We start from the raw sequence: 18316 nt of genomic DNA, 5'->3' as shown, positions 1-18316 counted from the left end.
TCCTTATACCTATACCAATTCTATTAATACCAATTTTACTAAAAGGAAATAAAAGAAATCTTATTTACCCTCTCATTGCCCCATGATTTACACATCAACCACATTCCTGATACGCATTGGGCACTTTCCTTCACTTGTAAATTATCACAATTAGATTTCAGGATGTTCCCAAACATTCATACGTAGATCTTCACAAAGAGGGCCCCAATCACAGCACATAGTGTCTACACTGATGCTTTGCCACTCCAACTTTGCCGCAAGAAGCTCTACGCCTCTCCTCGAGGTGGTTTTATTTTGTCATCAAAGCAAGGGAGTTTTGCTGGCGGGTGGAGCATCACAGCACACCGCCGCTGGTTTGTCGCCAAACGCTGACTTTTGGCAACAAGACACTGTAGTGTAGGCCAGCCCTCAGGTTCCTTCTCCAAGCAGCAACACATGCTGCCTATTAACCTGAGGAGAACTTTTAGACTTTCCTCAACTTTGTTCAAGATTCTCCACTCTATGGCTCTGCCTTATCTGTGTTGTTTGATCCACGCTGGTCTGTGTACACTCTGAGCTCCTGCTTCATCATGACATAACTCCAGTTCCAGGCCAGCAATGTCTGTGGGGCTACCCCTGCCTAAAACTGGAGCGACACAGTTGTGGGTGATGGCTGAGATCCAATCTCAACTTCTCATCCCATCAGTTCTCTGGGCTTTTTCTTCCTCACCCAAAGCTGGTGGGATGCGCTCCTACTTGACATTCACACCACTGAATCTATTAGCTTTTCAAATATCAGACTTCAAACACTGCACTTCCACCCAGTTACTTCTGGTCTCCCGTCCTGCATTTGTCACCCTCTCTGATAGTTCAGTTCTTCAACACCTGCTACATAAGAAAGATGTTTTATAAAACCAAGAGAGAATGACATTATGAGCTACTCTATCACAGAGCCAGATGGGTATCCAGAAGTCACTTACTACATGACAGACTCAACAAAGAAAACAACAGAACACCACTGGCCATCACCTACAGCCCCCAGCTAAAACCTTTCCAACACATCATCAAGGATCTACAATGTATCCTGGAAGATGATCCCTCACTCTCACAAACCTTGGTGTTGCAACACAGTACCTGATATGTCCACCTCTCGCCCCCACCTAACCACCTGGTGCATCAGCAAAACCTCGACCTGACCTTATTAGGCCATTTCCTCGCCCCTCCTGAAACTGACCTTATTAGGCCATTTCCTCACCCCTCCTGAAACTGACCAGGTGACCAAGAGCAGCTGCCTCATCACCCAGCCAAAGGTTTGTCCTGGTTCAAATATCTCCCTTCCAATCCGGAGCAACCTTGGCTACCTGAAGCCCCTAGTATAAAACCGGGGCACGCCCCAGGCTCCGGTTGAGAGAGCTCACCATCCGCCAGACTCATCATCTGGCCTGTCCCTATCTCTCCTGCTCCCGACTGACTCCGAGCACGTATCGAATCGTACAAGCCGTCTTTCTGTGTTTCTGCTGTTCAGCAAGCTTCTGGGTGTCATGTTGCAGCTCTTTCTGATGCTGGTAAGACGTTAACCCTTTCTCTCCTCTCTCCCTTTTAGCTTTCGTTTAAAACTTGCTCTAAAAGTAATAGCCGTACCCCCCCATCTAGTTTTTATATTCCTGTTGTTTTAATAAACCCTTAATTTCCAACCGACTCATTATTGTCTCTCGGGGATCATTAACCTGTCGGGTCACTTGGGAGGCAGGACAGACAGACAGCCTCCCAAACTGAAGCAAATACTCACCAGCAACTGCACACCATACGACAGAAACACTAACCCAGGAATGTATCCTTATGACAAACCCCATTGCCAACTCTGCCCGCATATCTACTCAAGTGAACCATCATAAGTCCTAACCACATCAGCCACACCATCAGGAGCTCGTTCACCTGCATATCTACTAATGTGATATATGCCATCATGTGCCAGTAATGCCCCTCTGCCATGTACATTGGCCAAATCTGACTGTCTCTATGCAAAAGAATAAATGGACACAAATCAGACATCAAGAATGGTAACATGCAAAAACCAGTAGGAGAGCACTTCAATCTCCCTGGACACTCAGTAACAGACTTGAAAGTTGCCATACTTCAACAAAAAAACTTGAAAAACAAACTTCAGCGTGAAACTGAAGAACTGGAATTCATATGCAAACTTGACACTATCGGACTAGGTCTGAATAGAGACTGGGAGTGGCTAGCCCACTACAAAAAAATAATGTTCCCTCTTTTGGCATTCACACACCTTCTCATCAACTGTTGTGAATGGGACTTATCCACCCTGATTGAATTACCTCATTAACACTTGCCCTTCTCACTGTGATGTAACTCGCCCATCCTTGCATGTGTATATATACCTACCTAACTGTAGTTTCCACTTCATGCATCTGACGAAGTGGGCTTTGCCCACAAAAACTCATGTCCAAATAAATTTGTTAGTCTTTAAGGTGCCACAGAACTCTTATTGATCTATCACCACAGAAGACTTCAGACTTACTCATTAATACATCCTAGACTATACTCCTATGACTAGAAGAGAGGACTTTTAAATTGGGGAAGAATGGTGAACGGCCGAGACCTTGTTCTTTCTTTTGACTGTAGTGTGCCTAGCACACAATGATAAAATAAACACGTATAATTACCAAATTCCCAGGGCCTGGGTGATGCCAGTGGCTGGTGCACTATTCCTTCACCCCTACAGAGCAGAATTCCAAGGTAGTTACCTATTTCAATGCTTTGGAAGTGCCTGTTTAAACATCTAAGCACCTTCTGAAAAGCACAACATTCAGATACATCACTATCCAGGATGAACTTCTTATCTCCCATAAAGACCCCTCCTTCCATCCACTTGCACTCTGACAACCCCAGTCATCAAGGACAGCCTGGGAAGAAAGCTAGGCCTGGCAATATGCCCTGGAGCTCAGCAAGTCTGGACTCTGTTGGATCGGGGCTGAAGGTGGAGGAAGATCGTGTATTTGGTTGTGTTATCATTTTAGAGCCGAGTGGATGCTGGTTCATTTCACACTGCCACCTTGCAGTTTGTCACAAGTGGAAGTCTCAGGTTAGCAGAAGCTCAGGCCTGGACTAGCAAGGAGAGTGCTGCATGCTGGGATGAGGTGTGTTGGCACAGCTGCTGGGAGGAAACTAGCATAACTCCTGCCTATGATATGCCAGCTCTACAGCCTTCCTTTTCAGTCTTCGGGCCTGCTCCCACCGAAGTCAATGGCCAAGCTCCCATGTCCCTCAATGGGGAAAGATAGGGTCTTTTTCAATCACCAAATTCACACAAAATCTGGCAGGCTTTTTAAAAATTTTACTTTGTATTGAGCCAAGAGCTTCAGATTTATCCCAGTTCTGGTGCCATGAGGCAAGGCTGCCTGAGTTGACATTACGTATAATGCGAGGCAACAACATTGGGATACAAGAACAGGTCAGAAGCAATGAGGCTAACACTGAATGGATTTTATTATCTTATGATGTTGTCAAAAGGCAGACAAACTAAATTAGTTAAGAGTGGGAAGATCTTTGGGAAATTGCCCCAGGTTTCTGTGCTTGATAGAGTCTGCCTCATCCCAAACTAGTAAATAAAACTTTAATAACAATATCACATAAAATAACTCTTTATTTTAAACGCTTTGTACAACAGAATTGATGAATTAAGCAACACTTGAGGTGACTAACAGCATGTATACAGGTGCAATGGAAAGCCCTTTAAGTTGCAGTGAGTCATACATAAGCATGGAGTCATTTGTTTCAACACAGCCAAAGGAAGAAATAAGAACCATCCCCTACGGCATGTCCAGTTGCTACTGGGCAAGCCCTTGGACATGATCTTGGTGAACAGAGAGATGGCTCATTTCAGACACATCAGTGAGAGAATGGGCTGCTCTGGTTCGGACTCTGAGGATGAGCGGGGTGGCTGTGACTCCTGTGCTGGTTATATCTTGACTGGGAAGAAGTGAGGAGACTAGAAAACAAACAAAAATACTGTAACTTACCCCAAAATGGTCAAACATAATAAATCTAAAAGTAAGGGACAGGAGAGAAGTGAACCGCCACTGGCCTCCTACTGTGGAAACAGAAGATCTGGCAGCAAGCAGGAGAAGGGGATGTGACTAGCACAGGCTGTGTTGCAGCTTTGATCCACCTCCAGAAACTGCACACAGGAGGAGACTAGCCCATTCATACCAGAACTCTGGGAGATGCTGGGCTACAGAAGGGAAACAAACTTTTTGCTTTGTATAGACAGATAGAAACCAAAACCTCAAATACAAACAAACAACCATAAACATTAAAGGTGTTGGAAATCCAAACCCAGCTCCAGATTTTACAATGGGCTGTACCAAACCCCTACATCTGGACTCCCTGGTATTTTGGGATGTTTGAAATCCAGATCCAAATTTTTAACCTTGGATCCATTTCTAGTTTTATACAAAACCATGTATGTTGAACGCAGAAGAGAGATTAACCGGAAATAGTCAAAATGGCCAAAAATCACATCCCTACTTGGACCCTCCTAGAAATTCTTAACTTCAGAGTTGCAGATATATCGTGCTTCCTTCCCCATCTGATCAATGCTGTCATGGGGAACCCACTGGCTTCTCCCATGACTTAGCATAAATAAACTGACAAGCGTGCTCAGGATGGGTGTAATGAGCACGGGTTGCTCTGACACGGGATTGCTATGACCACTCACTCTTGCAGGACATTACAAAGCAGTGCTGTAAGAGGGGACAGCGCTGACCTTGCGAATCACAAAAACCCAGAGGTTTGGGTTTATTATTGGCTGTGCATTGTGTCTGCTGGGGGAAAGGGAATCCCAAAGCTTCCACTTTTAGGGAAGGTCCATTTTTAGGCTGGTCAGTCCAGAGTAAATGTTCACATGGTAGTTTCAGCTCCTCGGCTGCTGATGGGACTTTTGGCACCAGTGGGAGCTGTTCTCACTAGGCACACATCCAGAGAGGATTGCTTTTACATGCTGGACTGAGTGATGGAGATGAAATAGTTCAGCAAGTCCTCCATGGTGAAGTCCATGGTGATCCCTGACCCTGGGTAGCAGCGCTGGATCAGGTTCTCGAACTCTTGGTATTGCCGTATGAATTCCTGTTCCATGGCTCGCCAGACCACCTGCAGGTAAAACACTTGGAGTCAGTGACCTCTCTTACTGGATGTGTCTTACCTGGCTCCCCTCATTGGTTCACTGCAGAGCTACGTAGCCAGCCACCCCTGTAGAGGCATACGTTCTCCACCCCATGCTGCACGAATGCAGCTGCCAGTCAGAGAGGAAGGGACATGCACGGGGCTGACTTCGGAGCTTCTAAGCCCAGATCTTTAAGGACTCTTGGGAGTCTAACTCCCACTGAAATCAACGGTGGTTAGGTGCTTAAATACCTTTGAGGCTCTGGGCTCTAGAGCTCAAAACTAGCCTCGTAAGACTTCCCCATACAGGAGCAGAGATGGAGGAATTCCCACTAGTTTTCAGACTTCATGTGTAACTAAAGATACTAAGAGAAGCAGGGAACAGAGACAGGTCACAGGGAAGAGGGAGGAGAGAAATAACAGAGGATGGGTTGAGGAGAAAGAGAAAGAGGAGATAAACCAATGGACACGAAGATGGAGACAACAGAGTGGAAGTGATGGTCGGAGAGACATCTAGGAAGCCCCTTCCCTCTGTCATTTATTGTTGCTTGGCAAACCTGAACCTCAAAACACATTAAGCCACTGCCACACTGCACCCTGTAAGCGATGGCCAAGCCATATTTACCGGCAGGAGGTTTTCCTCAGGGGAGAGATACTTGTGAATCTTCCTGTAGAGAGTTTCAAGAGCTCTCTTCACCTCCCTGCCAGGGTACTTTTCTATCACCTTCCGCAGCTCCTGCTTACTGTACGCCAGCTGAAAACTCACTTCCTCTTCTTTCACTCCTTGAGCCACGCGGGCTTTCACCCCTTCGAAGAAGTGCTGAGGAGGCAAAGGAGACAATTATGCACCAGCTGTTCCATGCGATGGTTCTACTGAGCCTTTTCTGGCTGACTCCGGAAGGCCTTGCTCAGTTCTCTCACTGGGCTTTCGCTGAACAGGGACTGTCAGATCTGACCGTTAGTGCAGAGCCAGAGAACCTGGATTGCTCTGTGTGTTCTGCAGAGGGGGATGCCTTTAGCTCTCAGTGCTCCATGCTCTGTACAGAGATTCTGGCAGACATCCGCATCATGTAGCAATGTTGATGCTACCTGACATTTGAAAAGCAAGCTGTGTTCTTTATTCCTCCATATACCTCCTCAACTGTAATGGTTCCGGTGTCCAAATATATCTGTAGCAGGTTTTATAGGTGCTGCATAAAGCAGAACAGAACACAAGATACTGGCTCCACAGGACTGGCTGCAGGAAAAACTAGTTCATGGGTAACATTTACCCAAACACCGAGGTGGCTTAGGAGTTTGTCCCTGTGATGGTGTGCATACACCCCCACACACACACTGGAGCAGCCACAAAGAGGTTAATAGACAGAACAGTTACTTCCCCAGCTGTGACTAAGTGGCTAATCAGAAACAACTGAGCTAAAAAGGTGTCCCAGGTGCCTGGAGAAGGAGGAGGCCCAGCCTGTGAGGGGCATGAGCCTGCAGGTAGGAAGTGGCCCAGGGAAACAGCAGTGAGCAGATCCTGGCTGCTTAATGCAGGGTCCCTGGGCTGGAACGGGAGGGCCTGGGTTCTCCTATAGACACACCAGGAAGGGGAGGCAAAAACCCTGACACACAGGGGGGACAAGGACTACTGAGTCCAGGGTGGGGCTGCAGGCCTGGGGCAGGGTCATTAAACTGTTGCTTCATTGGCCTTGTTATGCTCTGAAGGGTTGGAACTATGAGCAAACTGGGCTGAGAACTGACTCCTGAGAAGGGGCAAATCACCCCAGGGTTGGAGTGACCATTGATGGGGGCAAAAAAAAATGCTACCATGTTTAGGGTGCACTGGCTGCCCAGTGACTCCTCTTCAGTCCCATTTTCAACAGTGACTTCAGTTCCTCAGTCCCACTGACTCTCAGTGACAATTACTTACTCTGTGGCAAGCTGGGGTGTGCATCTAACCCGCCCATCCACTAGGGAGCTGTTGGTACACAATACCAGGGCCCACTGGACAGCTAGTGCCCAGTCCCCCTAGCTTGCTGTGAACGAAGGGTTTGCATAGACAAGCTTTTAGGCTCCTCAGTACCTCATGTCTTTTGAAAAAGGGACTTAAGTCCCTCAATCACCTAGGCATGGTTGAAAGTCTTACCCCATGTCCGTAAACTAAGCAGCTCATAAAAGAGTCACATGAGGGAGCAGCTACGGGCAGCAAAGATGCTGCTCAGGCCTCCTCTCCCTGAACAGAGCACAACTACTGCATGCCACAAATGTAGTCACTTTGCCTTGTCACCAGCGAGGAAATTACACACCGCCCTCATCAGTGGAAGATCCAAAACAATTAGCACAGGCAGTGAGTTGATTGAAGCCGTGGCTGGTGTCATACACTGAGCAGATCTTCCAGCCCAACCAGGGGCACGAGGCATTTGACAGCAAAGACCAGAAGCAAATCAAAATCACCAGGCATTTCAATTAAGTACAGCTGGGCTCAGCTCTTATTAGATGTTATAGGCCAGTGAGCAGGTGGGTGAGCATTAATCAGAGTAGCAAGGGGTTAGTGGAGTGGCAAGGAACTATGGGAAAACTCTGTATGTCTGCTTGAGTGGAGCCATGCTTTTAGCTTGGTTAACAAATCAATCACTGGGGTGCCCTGAAATTGTTAGGCTGCTCAGCACAAGCAGCCATCTAGAAAAAACCGGCGCCAGCCAGCCACCCCAGTGATAGAAATCAGTCCCTTCAGTTCAAATCCAATTCAGGTGAGCTTCACAAGCATTTACAATAGTGAGGATGGCTCTGGAAGTGTCTCTTATTTAAATTCTTTCACTGAGGTTCATGTTTTACAAATGTGACCTCTGCTGCCTTTATTTATGAATGACCAGCATTTGATACCTTCAGCTGTCTAAGGAGGGACACCCCCCAAATTAGAGACCACTTTTGAAAATTTGACCCCAAGTGTTCTGGTTACTTTAGGAAAGTTTCAAGCCTACAGCTGTCTTTAGTGATGGACATTTATCGGCAGTGTGAAGAGGACAATACAAGGTATGCATCGTATAAACAAAAAGGTGGTGTGGCCCATTGGATAGGGCACTGCACTAGGAGTCAGAAGAGCTGGGTTGCATCCTAGCTCTGCCACTGAGCTGCTGTATGACCCTGAGTGAGTCATTCCCCTCTTTATGCCTCAGTTTCCCCTTCTACCTGTCTTGTCTATTTAGATTGAAACTCTTTGGAGCGGGGAGGCTCTCTCTCATGGTACACCTACACTGCAGCTGGGAGTGGGCTTCCCAGCCCAGGTAGATAGATACATGCTAGCTTGAGCAGTATGCTAAAATTAGCAGTTGAGCTAGGGTAGCCTGGGTGGCAGTTCAGGTTGGCCACCAAGGATGGACCCATGGGGTTTGAGCAGGTTTGTATTCCAGCAACTAGCCTGAGGTGCAGCCCTCCCTACCCTAGCTACGCTGCTGTTTTGAGCATGCTAACTCAAGCAGTGCTAGTGTGTGTCTGCCTGAGCTGGGAAGCATGCTCTCAACTGCAGTGCAGCAGCACCCACTACTGTAAAAAGGATAAGGGGGGATGCAATTGAAACAGGCTTGGGATGTTACAAATAATTAACAAAACACTATGGACAACTGTGAGGACGAACCCAGAATAAGATGCAGATTCTGACACCCTCATTTATGCTGAGAAGCACCTTACCCCACGTGTAGCCCTAATGAAGTCAGCAGGACTTGTCAAGGGAGGTGCTGCTCAACACAAGAAAGAGTATTGGCAGCTGGCCCTAAACAATGCAGAGTGCGCGATGGCCCCTTCTGCCCTGTGCACTGCTCTTCCCTCCAGAGGCTCGTGAGACAAGTGAAGCTGCGTAATTCTGGCCTTGATGCCACAAAGGTGGCAACCCCCTCCTGTCCAGTTCTCCATCTCTCTCTTGGATGGGGGGTGTGAATTCAGTAGAGGATCTAGTTGCAGAATTTGTATCCTCAGCATTTTGGGAAGGGCTACCTTCATTTCTAGAGGTCAGATGCTCCCCTGCTATAGGGAAGAAACTGAATTATCCCCCACAGGGAAAAAGGACTTCATTCAGCCAATGCTTGTAAAGCACTTTTGACACTAAAGCACTAGAATGTGCTAATGGATATAGCTGGCAAAGGCTGCCTAGTGTTGTAGGGGACAGATGTGAGCGCAAAATAAGAGCTTGTCCACACAACAGAAAAAGGTGTGTTCTTAACTCAGGTTAGCTAACTGGGATTAAGATTGCAGAGAAGACAGGGCAACTTGGGTTCAAACCTATAGGACAGCCTGGGGCCGGCTTTAGGTGGCTGACCGTAGTTGCTGTGTCTTTACTGCTATTTTAATCAGAGATGGCTACCCAACCACCCCCCGGTCTCCCCTTTGCAATGTCAAAAGGGTACTTCAGATTAGCTTTGGGACTGTCTATCTGGCTAGTGCTTGCTGGAAAGGAAAAATGGCCTAGTGGTTAGGGCACTAGCCTAGGACATGCTCTATCACCTTGGGCAAGTCACTTAACCTTTCAGCATCTTGGTTCCCCATCTGTAAAAAGGATCTAAGAGGCATGGTCTGAGGATAAATCCATTAAAGACTATGAGGTGTTTAGATAGGATAGCAATGTGGTGACATATAAGTACTATAGATAGAGACCGGGAAGGTTGTGGTTTGCAATTTACTCACGTTGAGTTTCTCCAGTGGCTGCCCCAGGTACTTGACAACGTATCTCTCCAGGTGCTCCCGGTACCTTTGCTGGGCTTCCCTTCTCTTGCTTTCCAAGCAGTGAATCTTCTTTTGACACAGAAAGCAGTGGATGTGGTGAAAGTTTTCCATCATGACCATGTCTGTATTGATCTTCAGGTTTGCTGAGGACAGACTATTGACTAAAAAGAAAGGGATGTGGCATGTAGGCTTAGAGGGACCTTTTGATAATCAAGATGGGGAGGAAGGGAGAGGAGACACAAGGCAAAAGAAATGAAAAGACAGGGCGAGTTAAGCCCACCATGAGCAGGGTCTTCAAAGAGTCTAGGCAAGTCCTATCAGTCCAATTTACAGACTGACTCAACCTTCCTATCCTAGCCCTATAATCTTGCTTATAGCTAATGGCTCTTAGCCTGTCCCATCTGAATGGCTGGCTTGTTCCAATACCAGTGGGAGAAAAACAGCATAATATGAATGAAAGGAAATCATTATTTTTATTTCCTATGTCAATAGCTTTATAATAAACACAGATGCTGCCCTAAGTGGCCTGGTACTGACTGCAGCTGATCCAAGACAATATGCAAAGAAGGCTCCACCCTCTGCATCGGGGAAAGCTGCTAATGCAGCTATCCAGCTTGCAAAGTCTGGACATCCCTGAGTGATCTACAGCTTGGACTTGTGGTGGGGTATGTGAGGTGGTATCACTTCTACAGCTTCCTGAGCCCCTGCCAGGTTGGGAAGCAAGAGACCGGCTTTGAGAACCACATTAGGATCTCAGTCATGGCAGCGCAGAGTGCAACTTGCAAACTAGCAACCTCACCCTCTTTCTCTTGGCCAATGTACAGCAATGCTTTTTGGGGAGAGAGAACTTACTTATTCCAGAGACTTTGCACCGCCTGCAATTTGTTAATATCACTCTTGTGATCTGTCTCAGCTTGTGTGTATCTATAGCCAGGAAATGCATTCTCCAGAATGCTCCAGCTGGGCTCAGTCCTCTGCTGAAGTGGGTTCACACCTAGTGCAGCTGAGGAAGGAAGAGTGACTCTATGCCACCCCTCTGGGACCCCAAACATGCTCTTGTGTGTGGGTGTGTATGTCTGTGCATACACACATACGTGCATGTTATGAGGGATTTCAGTGTTACAACTCGGATCTGGATCCAAATTTAATGCTGGCTCCTCTCTCTCTCGCTAACAGAATCAGAACCCAAATCTGAACACTCTGGGCTTTAGAATGAGGGCTTGAAATACTGATCCAGAGCTGAATGTTGTGATTCAGGTCTGAGCGTACTCCATGCATCGCTGGCTTTCTGTACTCACTGCTGCTGAAGACTGTGCCCACCAGTTTGGCGTGAGCTTTGTCCAGCTCTCCTCTCCGCTGAGCCCATCTGAACACTTCCTCGGAGAAATTCACGAACTCCTCAAAGTGGCTGACGAAAGGCAGGATCCCACCTTTACCCCTGCTAGGTACCTTCGCTTCCTCGATTTCTTTGCACAGGAGACACTTGGAGCAATAAAAAAAAATTGAACTAGGGCTTGCATGCCAGCATCATGCCATCTGATGCTTGTACTCATAACAGACAGGACTGAATCTGCATTAGGTGATAAAATGGTCTGTTTCAGTGCTCTTATTCACATGCTTGTAGATTTCAAGGCCAGAAGGGACCAATGAGATCATTTAGTCTGACCTCCTGAGGGCACAGGTTAGCAAATTTCACCCAGTGTTTCCTTCATACACCCCAGTAATTTTCAGCTGAATGACAGTGTGTCTTTCAGACATCCACATTTGAAATTGAGAGCTAAAGCTGTGTACTGTGTCGCACAGGGCACACACACACTACAGGCTTTAACTACCCACAGTTCTTGGAGTATATCTCAAGCCTGACGTGGAACCACTGCTGTCAAGGTGAGAGTTCCCCTTGACTTCAAAGGATTTTATATATGGGCCCCCTCACCTGCCTACCCAAACAATTCTGCTAATGAATTTCCTTGGTCTTTGGGTCCTCACACAGCCCTGTTCCTTCAGCTTGATCCTCCAGCATCCCCTGCTATTCTATAGGACTTCATACAGCTCAGCTGATTCTTTGGGCTCTAACCTGGAATATGTCCTGGTATTCTAGTCCTGGCCTCCCACACCTTGTCAAGATCCTTCAGTTCTGACCTAAAGAAATTCATTCACCCTGAGGGGGAGATCAGTGTTCAAACAGCAGCAGATTTAATTTAAATACTTCTAGTGTCTTTAGGGCACTGAAAGGTGTTAAAATGACAGTCTTGGAGTCCACTTGCCTCAGACCAAATACAACATAGGCAAGGGCAGGGCAAGATTCCCCTACAATGCCCCACACTGTGCCACGTCCCTGATCTGAAGGACAGCTACTAAGGGAAAGCATGGCATTCAGTCTCCATGGCCCATTTAATCTTTGGTCTCTGCGATAATGCTAAAATAATACTTATAATTTTTATCTAGCACTCAGCCTGGGCTGAGACAGCCAAGAAGGTCAGGCAGGAGTACCAGCAGTGCTGGTTTTGTGATATGGGCACCTGTCTACTAGCAGCTAGTGTGAAAGCCCCATAGCGCTCCATACAGCTGACCAAACTGTGACCAGCTGACAATGACTTGCAGTCATCCCTGAGCTGTGCTAGCTTGGAATCAACAACCTAGACAGGAGAGTTCCTAGCAATGCATTTTCAGCCACTGCTTTTAGGAAAGTGCTGTTTGAAATCCCTTGGCCCCCCAGCCATGTGTGCAAGCACAGCCTATGCAGCACGCACAGACAAGTGGGGAGATCCTCACGTACACAATAGGGATGGATGATGCAGGGAGATTTTAATTCTCACAAGAAACCCACACTGGTAGAGGCTCCCCCACTGAAGTCAGACTTCAATGGAGACATGCTGGTTTGCTCTAGCTAAGGATCAGGCTCAGAAACTCCATCCTGTCTCACAAAGGGTAAACCCTGCTTTAGGGCTCCAGCACTACCTGAGACTCCTCTCTGCTTGTGGTTGGACACTCACAATGCACTTGTTGAAGTTGTTCTTGGCCAGGAGCAGGATGTTGCTGAGGATGCCGTTGAGGAAGGAGGAAGAGGAGGAGGAAGCTGTGGAAGAGCCCCACATCTCAAACATGTAGTCATTCAGGGTAACCAGGACTTGCAGGCAGCTAAACGGGTGGACTTTGTTGCAGGTATCTATCAACCCTCTCAGCTCTGGCTCCAGGGAACTGAAGATCTCAGACAGCAGCTGTGTGGGGTGCTCTTCTAGTCTAGAATCAGTGTGACACACAGAGAGAGGGTTGGGACAGAGAGATGCTCAGGCCAGGGTCAGCCAGAGAGACCCATGCAGGTGAAGCTCAAACCCAGCCTCTCCAGGCTCAAACCAGGAGACAGGAGTGTAGACACCAGCTAAGCACAAAGGCCCAGGTCTTACAGGTGTACTGAGGTGCCTAACTCTTCTTGATTTCAATGGGAGTTAGGAGTCTACATATCTTTAAGGATCTGGGGCAAATCATGTACTACAGCTCTACACCATGGTATTAGTGATTTGTCTAAAATAACAGTCTAACCATGATCAATAACACTGAGATTGTCCCATTGAAGTTAACAGCAGCTGGGCACATGCCAAACTCCCAATCTACTGTCCTACCCAGTCCTAAGGTACAATACTATCTGAATTCTTGCAGTTATCTTGACAATATCTTTGCTCCTATTTTTGTGCCTTGTTTCCCCATATGCGCAGACTAGAAGCAGTGATGCAGAACCCTTTCACACAACCCCTCTGCTGAGTAAATACTAGCTACTAACCAGCACCACCCTGAGTCCTGTGACACTGACAGGTTAAGCACTCATTTGACGTTTCAGGCAATTTGCCCCAAATTTTGTCCTATTCCACTCTTGTTTACACTGATGTAAGCCATGGGAGTGATTCCTGATCTTTCACCAGCCTAAATGTGATCAGAACACAGCCAACATTTTTGTCCCATTGACTTCATTCATTGTCCAATTAACTTCATGTACCAGAGTGACTGAGGGCAAAATCTTACCCAGCTCCCTTCCTTTTTTCATTCTTGTGATAATTAATTAGCAATGGCCCCCTAGGTAGTTATATGTCCCCCATTACCATTGCATCTGAGCACTTCATAGTTTTGAATATATTTCTCCTGAAAACCTCCCTGTGCCACTATCCCAACTTTATAACTAGGAACTGAGGCAGAAAGAGACTCAGTGACTTGCCCAAGGTCACACAGCAAGTCTGTGGCAGAACAGTGGCTGGCCCAGGTCTCCTGCATCCCAAGTCCGTGCCCTACCATTGGAGCGTCCTTCCTCTCTTGGCTGGCACTGGACAACACATGCCTTTGAATGACACAGTGGGTGTGTCTACACTGCATGGTAAGTTGAGTCTGTTGTGTTATGCAGTCTGGACACATTCTGACTCTGATCAGAAAATGCTGTTTCGTCAAAACATAGGCTTGTGTTTACTTTGGATGGGAGAAAGTTGATTTTTCTCTGTTTTGATGACTTAAAACAGCTTGTTTCCATGTTAGTATTCTGAGTAATTTTGTTTTGATTCTTATATGATATGAAATATTGATATTTTACTGATATGCAGGACACTCTCAGTTATCTGAATGCCCCAGGCGGGGGTCAGCCAAAACTTTTGGATAACTGGAAGTGTCAGTGAGCTGTGGAATCACTGATGTAGAAATACATAGAACACAGGGAGTAATGCTGATATTGGTGTCATACTTTGTCATTTATTAAAGAGTAAAAAACCAACTTTACTGAGTTTATTAAAACACCAGAATTGTATTAAAACCTCTGTGGCCATAAGTTAACTCTGAATTAATAATAATTAAATGCCCTTTATCCAAAAATCCTCGTTATTTGAATCCACAGCATGTCCCCCATGTTGTTAATCATCAGTTTATTACAGCTCAATTAGCCTCTCAGTGCTAATCAATGACTTTGTATTTGTGTAGTGGTTGAGAGGTTATCTACAGTTAGTGAGACCTGATCCTGTTTCTGCAATACCACCAGCTGCTTGGCAGGATAGATGATTGGGAGTGTACTGGATTATATTTAACGTTGTGTGCATTTGCATGTAACAGAGAGAGATGGTGGATGAAGTAATATATTTTATTGGTCTAACTTCTGCTGGTGAAAGAGACAAGCTTTTGAACTACACAGAGCTCTTTTATTATAATATTTTAACATAATTGGAATGAAATATTTGATCATTCCAAATATAAATCTTTTGGAATGTCTGTTCTGTAATAAATTTCAACTTTTTGTTCTGATTCAGAATGAAAACAAATTTCAAAGTGTCAATTTCCCATGGATGGAAATTCCATTTTCCCAACCGGCTCTGCTAGGTCACTGCTATAGCAGGGACAAAAATGATAGATCTACTTTGCATGTCCAAACACTCCATTAAGATGCAGGCTGTCTTTTCTTTTTATTATTTGTATTACAGTAGCCATTAGGAGCGCTAATCTCAAAGACTCACAGACTTTAAGGCCAGAAGGGACTATTATGCTCATCTCTAGTCTGACCTGCTGCACATTGTCTGCCACAGAACCTCATCCACCCATTGCTGTAATAGGCTCATAAGCTGTGGCTGAGTGACTGAAGTCCTCAAATCTTGATTTAAACACTTCAAGTTACAGACAATTCACCATTTACTCTAGTTCAAACCCACAAGTGACCTGTGCCCCATGTTGCAGTGTAAGGCGAAAAACCCCAGGCTCTCTCCACTCTGACCTGCAAGAAAATGCCTTCCTAACCCCAAATATAGCGATCAGTTAGACCCTGACCATATGGGCAAGACCCACCACCGGACCCCTGGGAAATAATTCTCTGTAGTAACTCAGACCCTCCCCTTCTAGTGTTCCATTTCCAGCTGTTGGAGATATTTGCTGCTAGCAGTTGCAAACAGGCCATATCCTATTGTAGGCAATCTCATACCACCCACTCCATAAACTTATCATGGAGCAGGAGACCATGTTGCTAGGCACTGCACAAACACGTGCTGTTGGAGTATGTCCCCTGAAATGTCTGATGAAGGGTGGAGAGGTATGAAATCACCACAGGTGTGAGACAAAAAACCCTTGTCACATTCAGCCAGTTCCTCAGTCAGAAGTTTCCTGGGATTCCAGGCACAGTGACTGATCACGTATCACTCACGTACTGGGTCTTAGTCCTGGGCCAATGAGACTTCTCAGGAAACGCTACATCCTCTCCTCCCTTGCTTGTGGCAGGTTGCTGAAAGAAAGAATCGGGGGGAGGTGAGAGTACAATTCAGCTTGAGAGACTTCCATTCTCCCACTTGTAGGGTAGAAGATCAGCTTTGGGTGTCAATTCAGCAGCAGTATAAGTACCTAACACTACAACTCCATCTGCAACACTTAGGGACATAATCCTAGAGATGCTAAGGTAGATAAGAGTTTGCTCAAGCCAAAGCATCAGGTTAATTTCAGCTCCTTGCTCCCAAAGGGTTAACTCTGTCATGGTAGGATCAATGGCTCATTTAGCTGACTTACCCCCAGCACCTCTTGGGCTGCAGCATCCTGGCTCAGCATAAAGAATTTCTCAATAAATCTCTGCTCCGCAATGCACAGGGGTTGCAGCTCCTTCAAAACCTGCTCCAGCATCTACTTAGAAACAATCAGACACATTACATACATTGTTCAATATTGCCTCCCACCTAGCATGCCTCAGTCTTTCCTCCTGTCCTCAGAGCTACAAGGTCAGTACTGCCAGGAAACAGCATAAGCATTTAGAGCATCGCTGTGCCAGTTACCCCATGGATCCCAGTTTGCTTCGGCATTCCCAGATCTACCTTTTAATCTGGAGAAAATTTTACCCCGGCTGGATCTGTAAACGCAGCCAATGTGGTACCCAGTTTGATCTCAGCAGCATGGAATAAATAACACGGTGGCCTACTATAGTCAAAGGAGGAGATTCAGGAAAAACCACAGGTTTGGAGGCTAAAAGTGCAGAAAGTTCTCCATCAGTCTCTGTGATGGAGAGCTGGGAGTGCCTGCCCCATTTTAAATCTGTCTGGAATTGTACTTCTCAAGTAGAGCTGGGTGAATAACGGATTTGTTTGGTTGGCTGCCAATTCTGAAAAATTACAAAAAATTGTTTTGGGTCAAACTGAAAAATTTTTTTCCTAAATTTTTGGTAAATTGCCTCATTCTCTTTCTTCATTTAAAAAACCCAGAACAACAACAAAAAAACCCACCTGTGTTCTATTTCTGTGTCCCCTTGGAATAGACTCTGTGTAACCCCAGGAGACAAGTCCCTGACATATATGCTTAGGTAATCTGCACCTGTTGCAACTAGAGAACAGCTCTGCTCTGTTAATTCATTGACAGATGGGGGAAAAGGAACCTCTATTGGATTTCTGCATATTCCATAGCCACCCTTCTAAAACACAAACCCCATCTTCTTCTATTAACTCTCAGTTCCTTACTTGGACAACATTTCCTCTGTCCAGTTCATCTTCTTCCCCTTCTCTGCTGTCAGTGAGACAGAAACGAGGGTGCTGTCTGCTTGCACAGGCCATCATACCTGTCTGCTTGTCTAAACCTTCTTGCAAACCTGGAACAGACATAACAACTTCTGCAGGCTTTTGTATTTACCTGTATCTCTCTTTGCTTCTCTCCCTCTCCATGCTCTGACACGGTAGCCATGGGATGATCAGCATGTCAACCATAGAGATGATCACCCATAGCTTTCCATCCACTCATTCAGCCAACCAGGCGTAAATGATGGGAGGGTCTGGGTATTAGTTGAGTTGAATCAGAGTACTGTAGGCAGTGAGACAGCCACATTCAAATTGTCAGGGTGGACCAGGACTGAGAATTCATAAATCTTACTGCAACTTTGAAAGGGGAGTAAAAAGTTGAAGAAGGGATATCCCTCCTTTTCTGCACAATAGTTTCCCCTATGATCAGAAGCTAGCTCTCAGCTTTCCAAGACCTAATTTGTTTTCTGACATTAGGGTCAGGTGAGTTAGCCCTTCCCTGTTACACCTGTGACTTACATATGGCCCAGTTGGCTTTATGGAAACCAGCCCTTACTGCCCGATTGACACGAGACACAGACTCTGATGGACATGCTATTGTGGTCTCATTTCTCTCTCTGTCTCCTGTTATCCCCCCCTTCTCTTTTCTTTCTCCCCCATTCTTCTACTGTCTTCCTTCCACTGCCGCTTGTCTCCTTGCTCCTCAGTAGTAGTACTGATGTAGGAAAATCAGGGAATGAGAAATCCTGGATGATAAGGATCCCCCAGTTGGTATAAATTAGTAAAACTGGTTGAAAACTTTCTATAAAAACTTTTTTTTAATGGAAAATGCAGTGCACAGAAAACTGGGGGATGACACCTCTGCAGAGTGCAATCTGCTTTTACCGAAGGGATCTCCAGTTGGAGTCTCTGTTTCCCTTCAGCAAAGAGGATCATCTGACAAAAAATGGGTG

General features: G+C 46.1%; 1 protein-coding gene across 1 annotated transcript in view; it reads right to left on the bottom strand.

Annotated features, from left to right (window-relative positions):
* Positions 1-3628: 3628 nt before the first annotated feature.
* LOC137153298 (exocyst complex component 1-like) overlaps positions 3629-18316 on the bottom strand; it is a 51042-nt gene continuing 36354 nt past the window's right edge. Inside the window, exons 10-18 of the mRNA XM_067548475.1 lie at positions 17310-17437; positions 16375-16485; positions 16023-16096; positions 12855-13101; positions 11160-11343; positions 9823-10022; positions 5789-5983; positions 4769-5151; positions 3629-3991 (exon numbers count right to left, since the gene is read on the bottom strand). Coding sequence (XP_067404576.1) covers positions 4996-5151; positions 5789-5983; positions 9823-10022; positions 11160-11343; positions 12855-13101; positions 16023-16096; positions 16375-16485; positions 17310-17437 — 1295 coding nt within the window. The 3' untranslated portion in view covers positions 3629-3991; positions 4769-4995. The remainder of the gene's footprint in view (positions 3992-4768; positions 5152-5788; positions 5984-9822; positions 10023-11159; positions 11344-12854; positions 13102-16022; positions 16097-16374; positions 16486-17309; positions 17438-18316) is intronic.

This window comes from Emydura macquarii, unplaced genomic scaffold, assembly GCF_026122565.2.
Source record: "Emydura macquarii macquarii isolate MOO-44397 ecotype Brisbane River unplaced genomic scaffold, CSIRO-AGI_Emac_v2 contig_1253, whole genome shotgun sequence".
Taxonomy (NCBI): Eukaryota; Metazoa; Chordata; order Testudines; family Chelidae; genus Emydura; species Emydura macquarii.
This window is presented reverse-complemented; position numbering and strand designations above follow the sequence as displayed.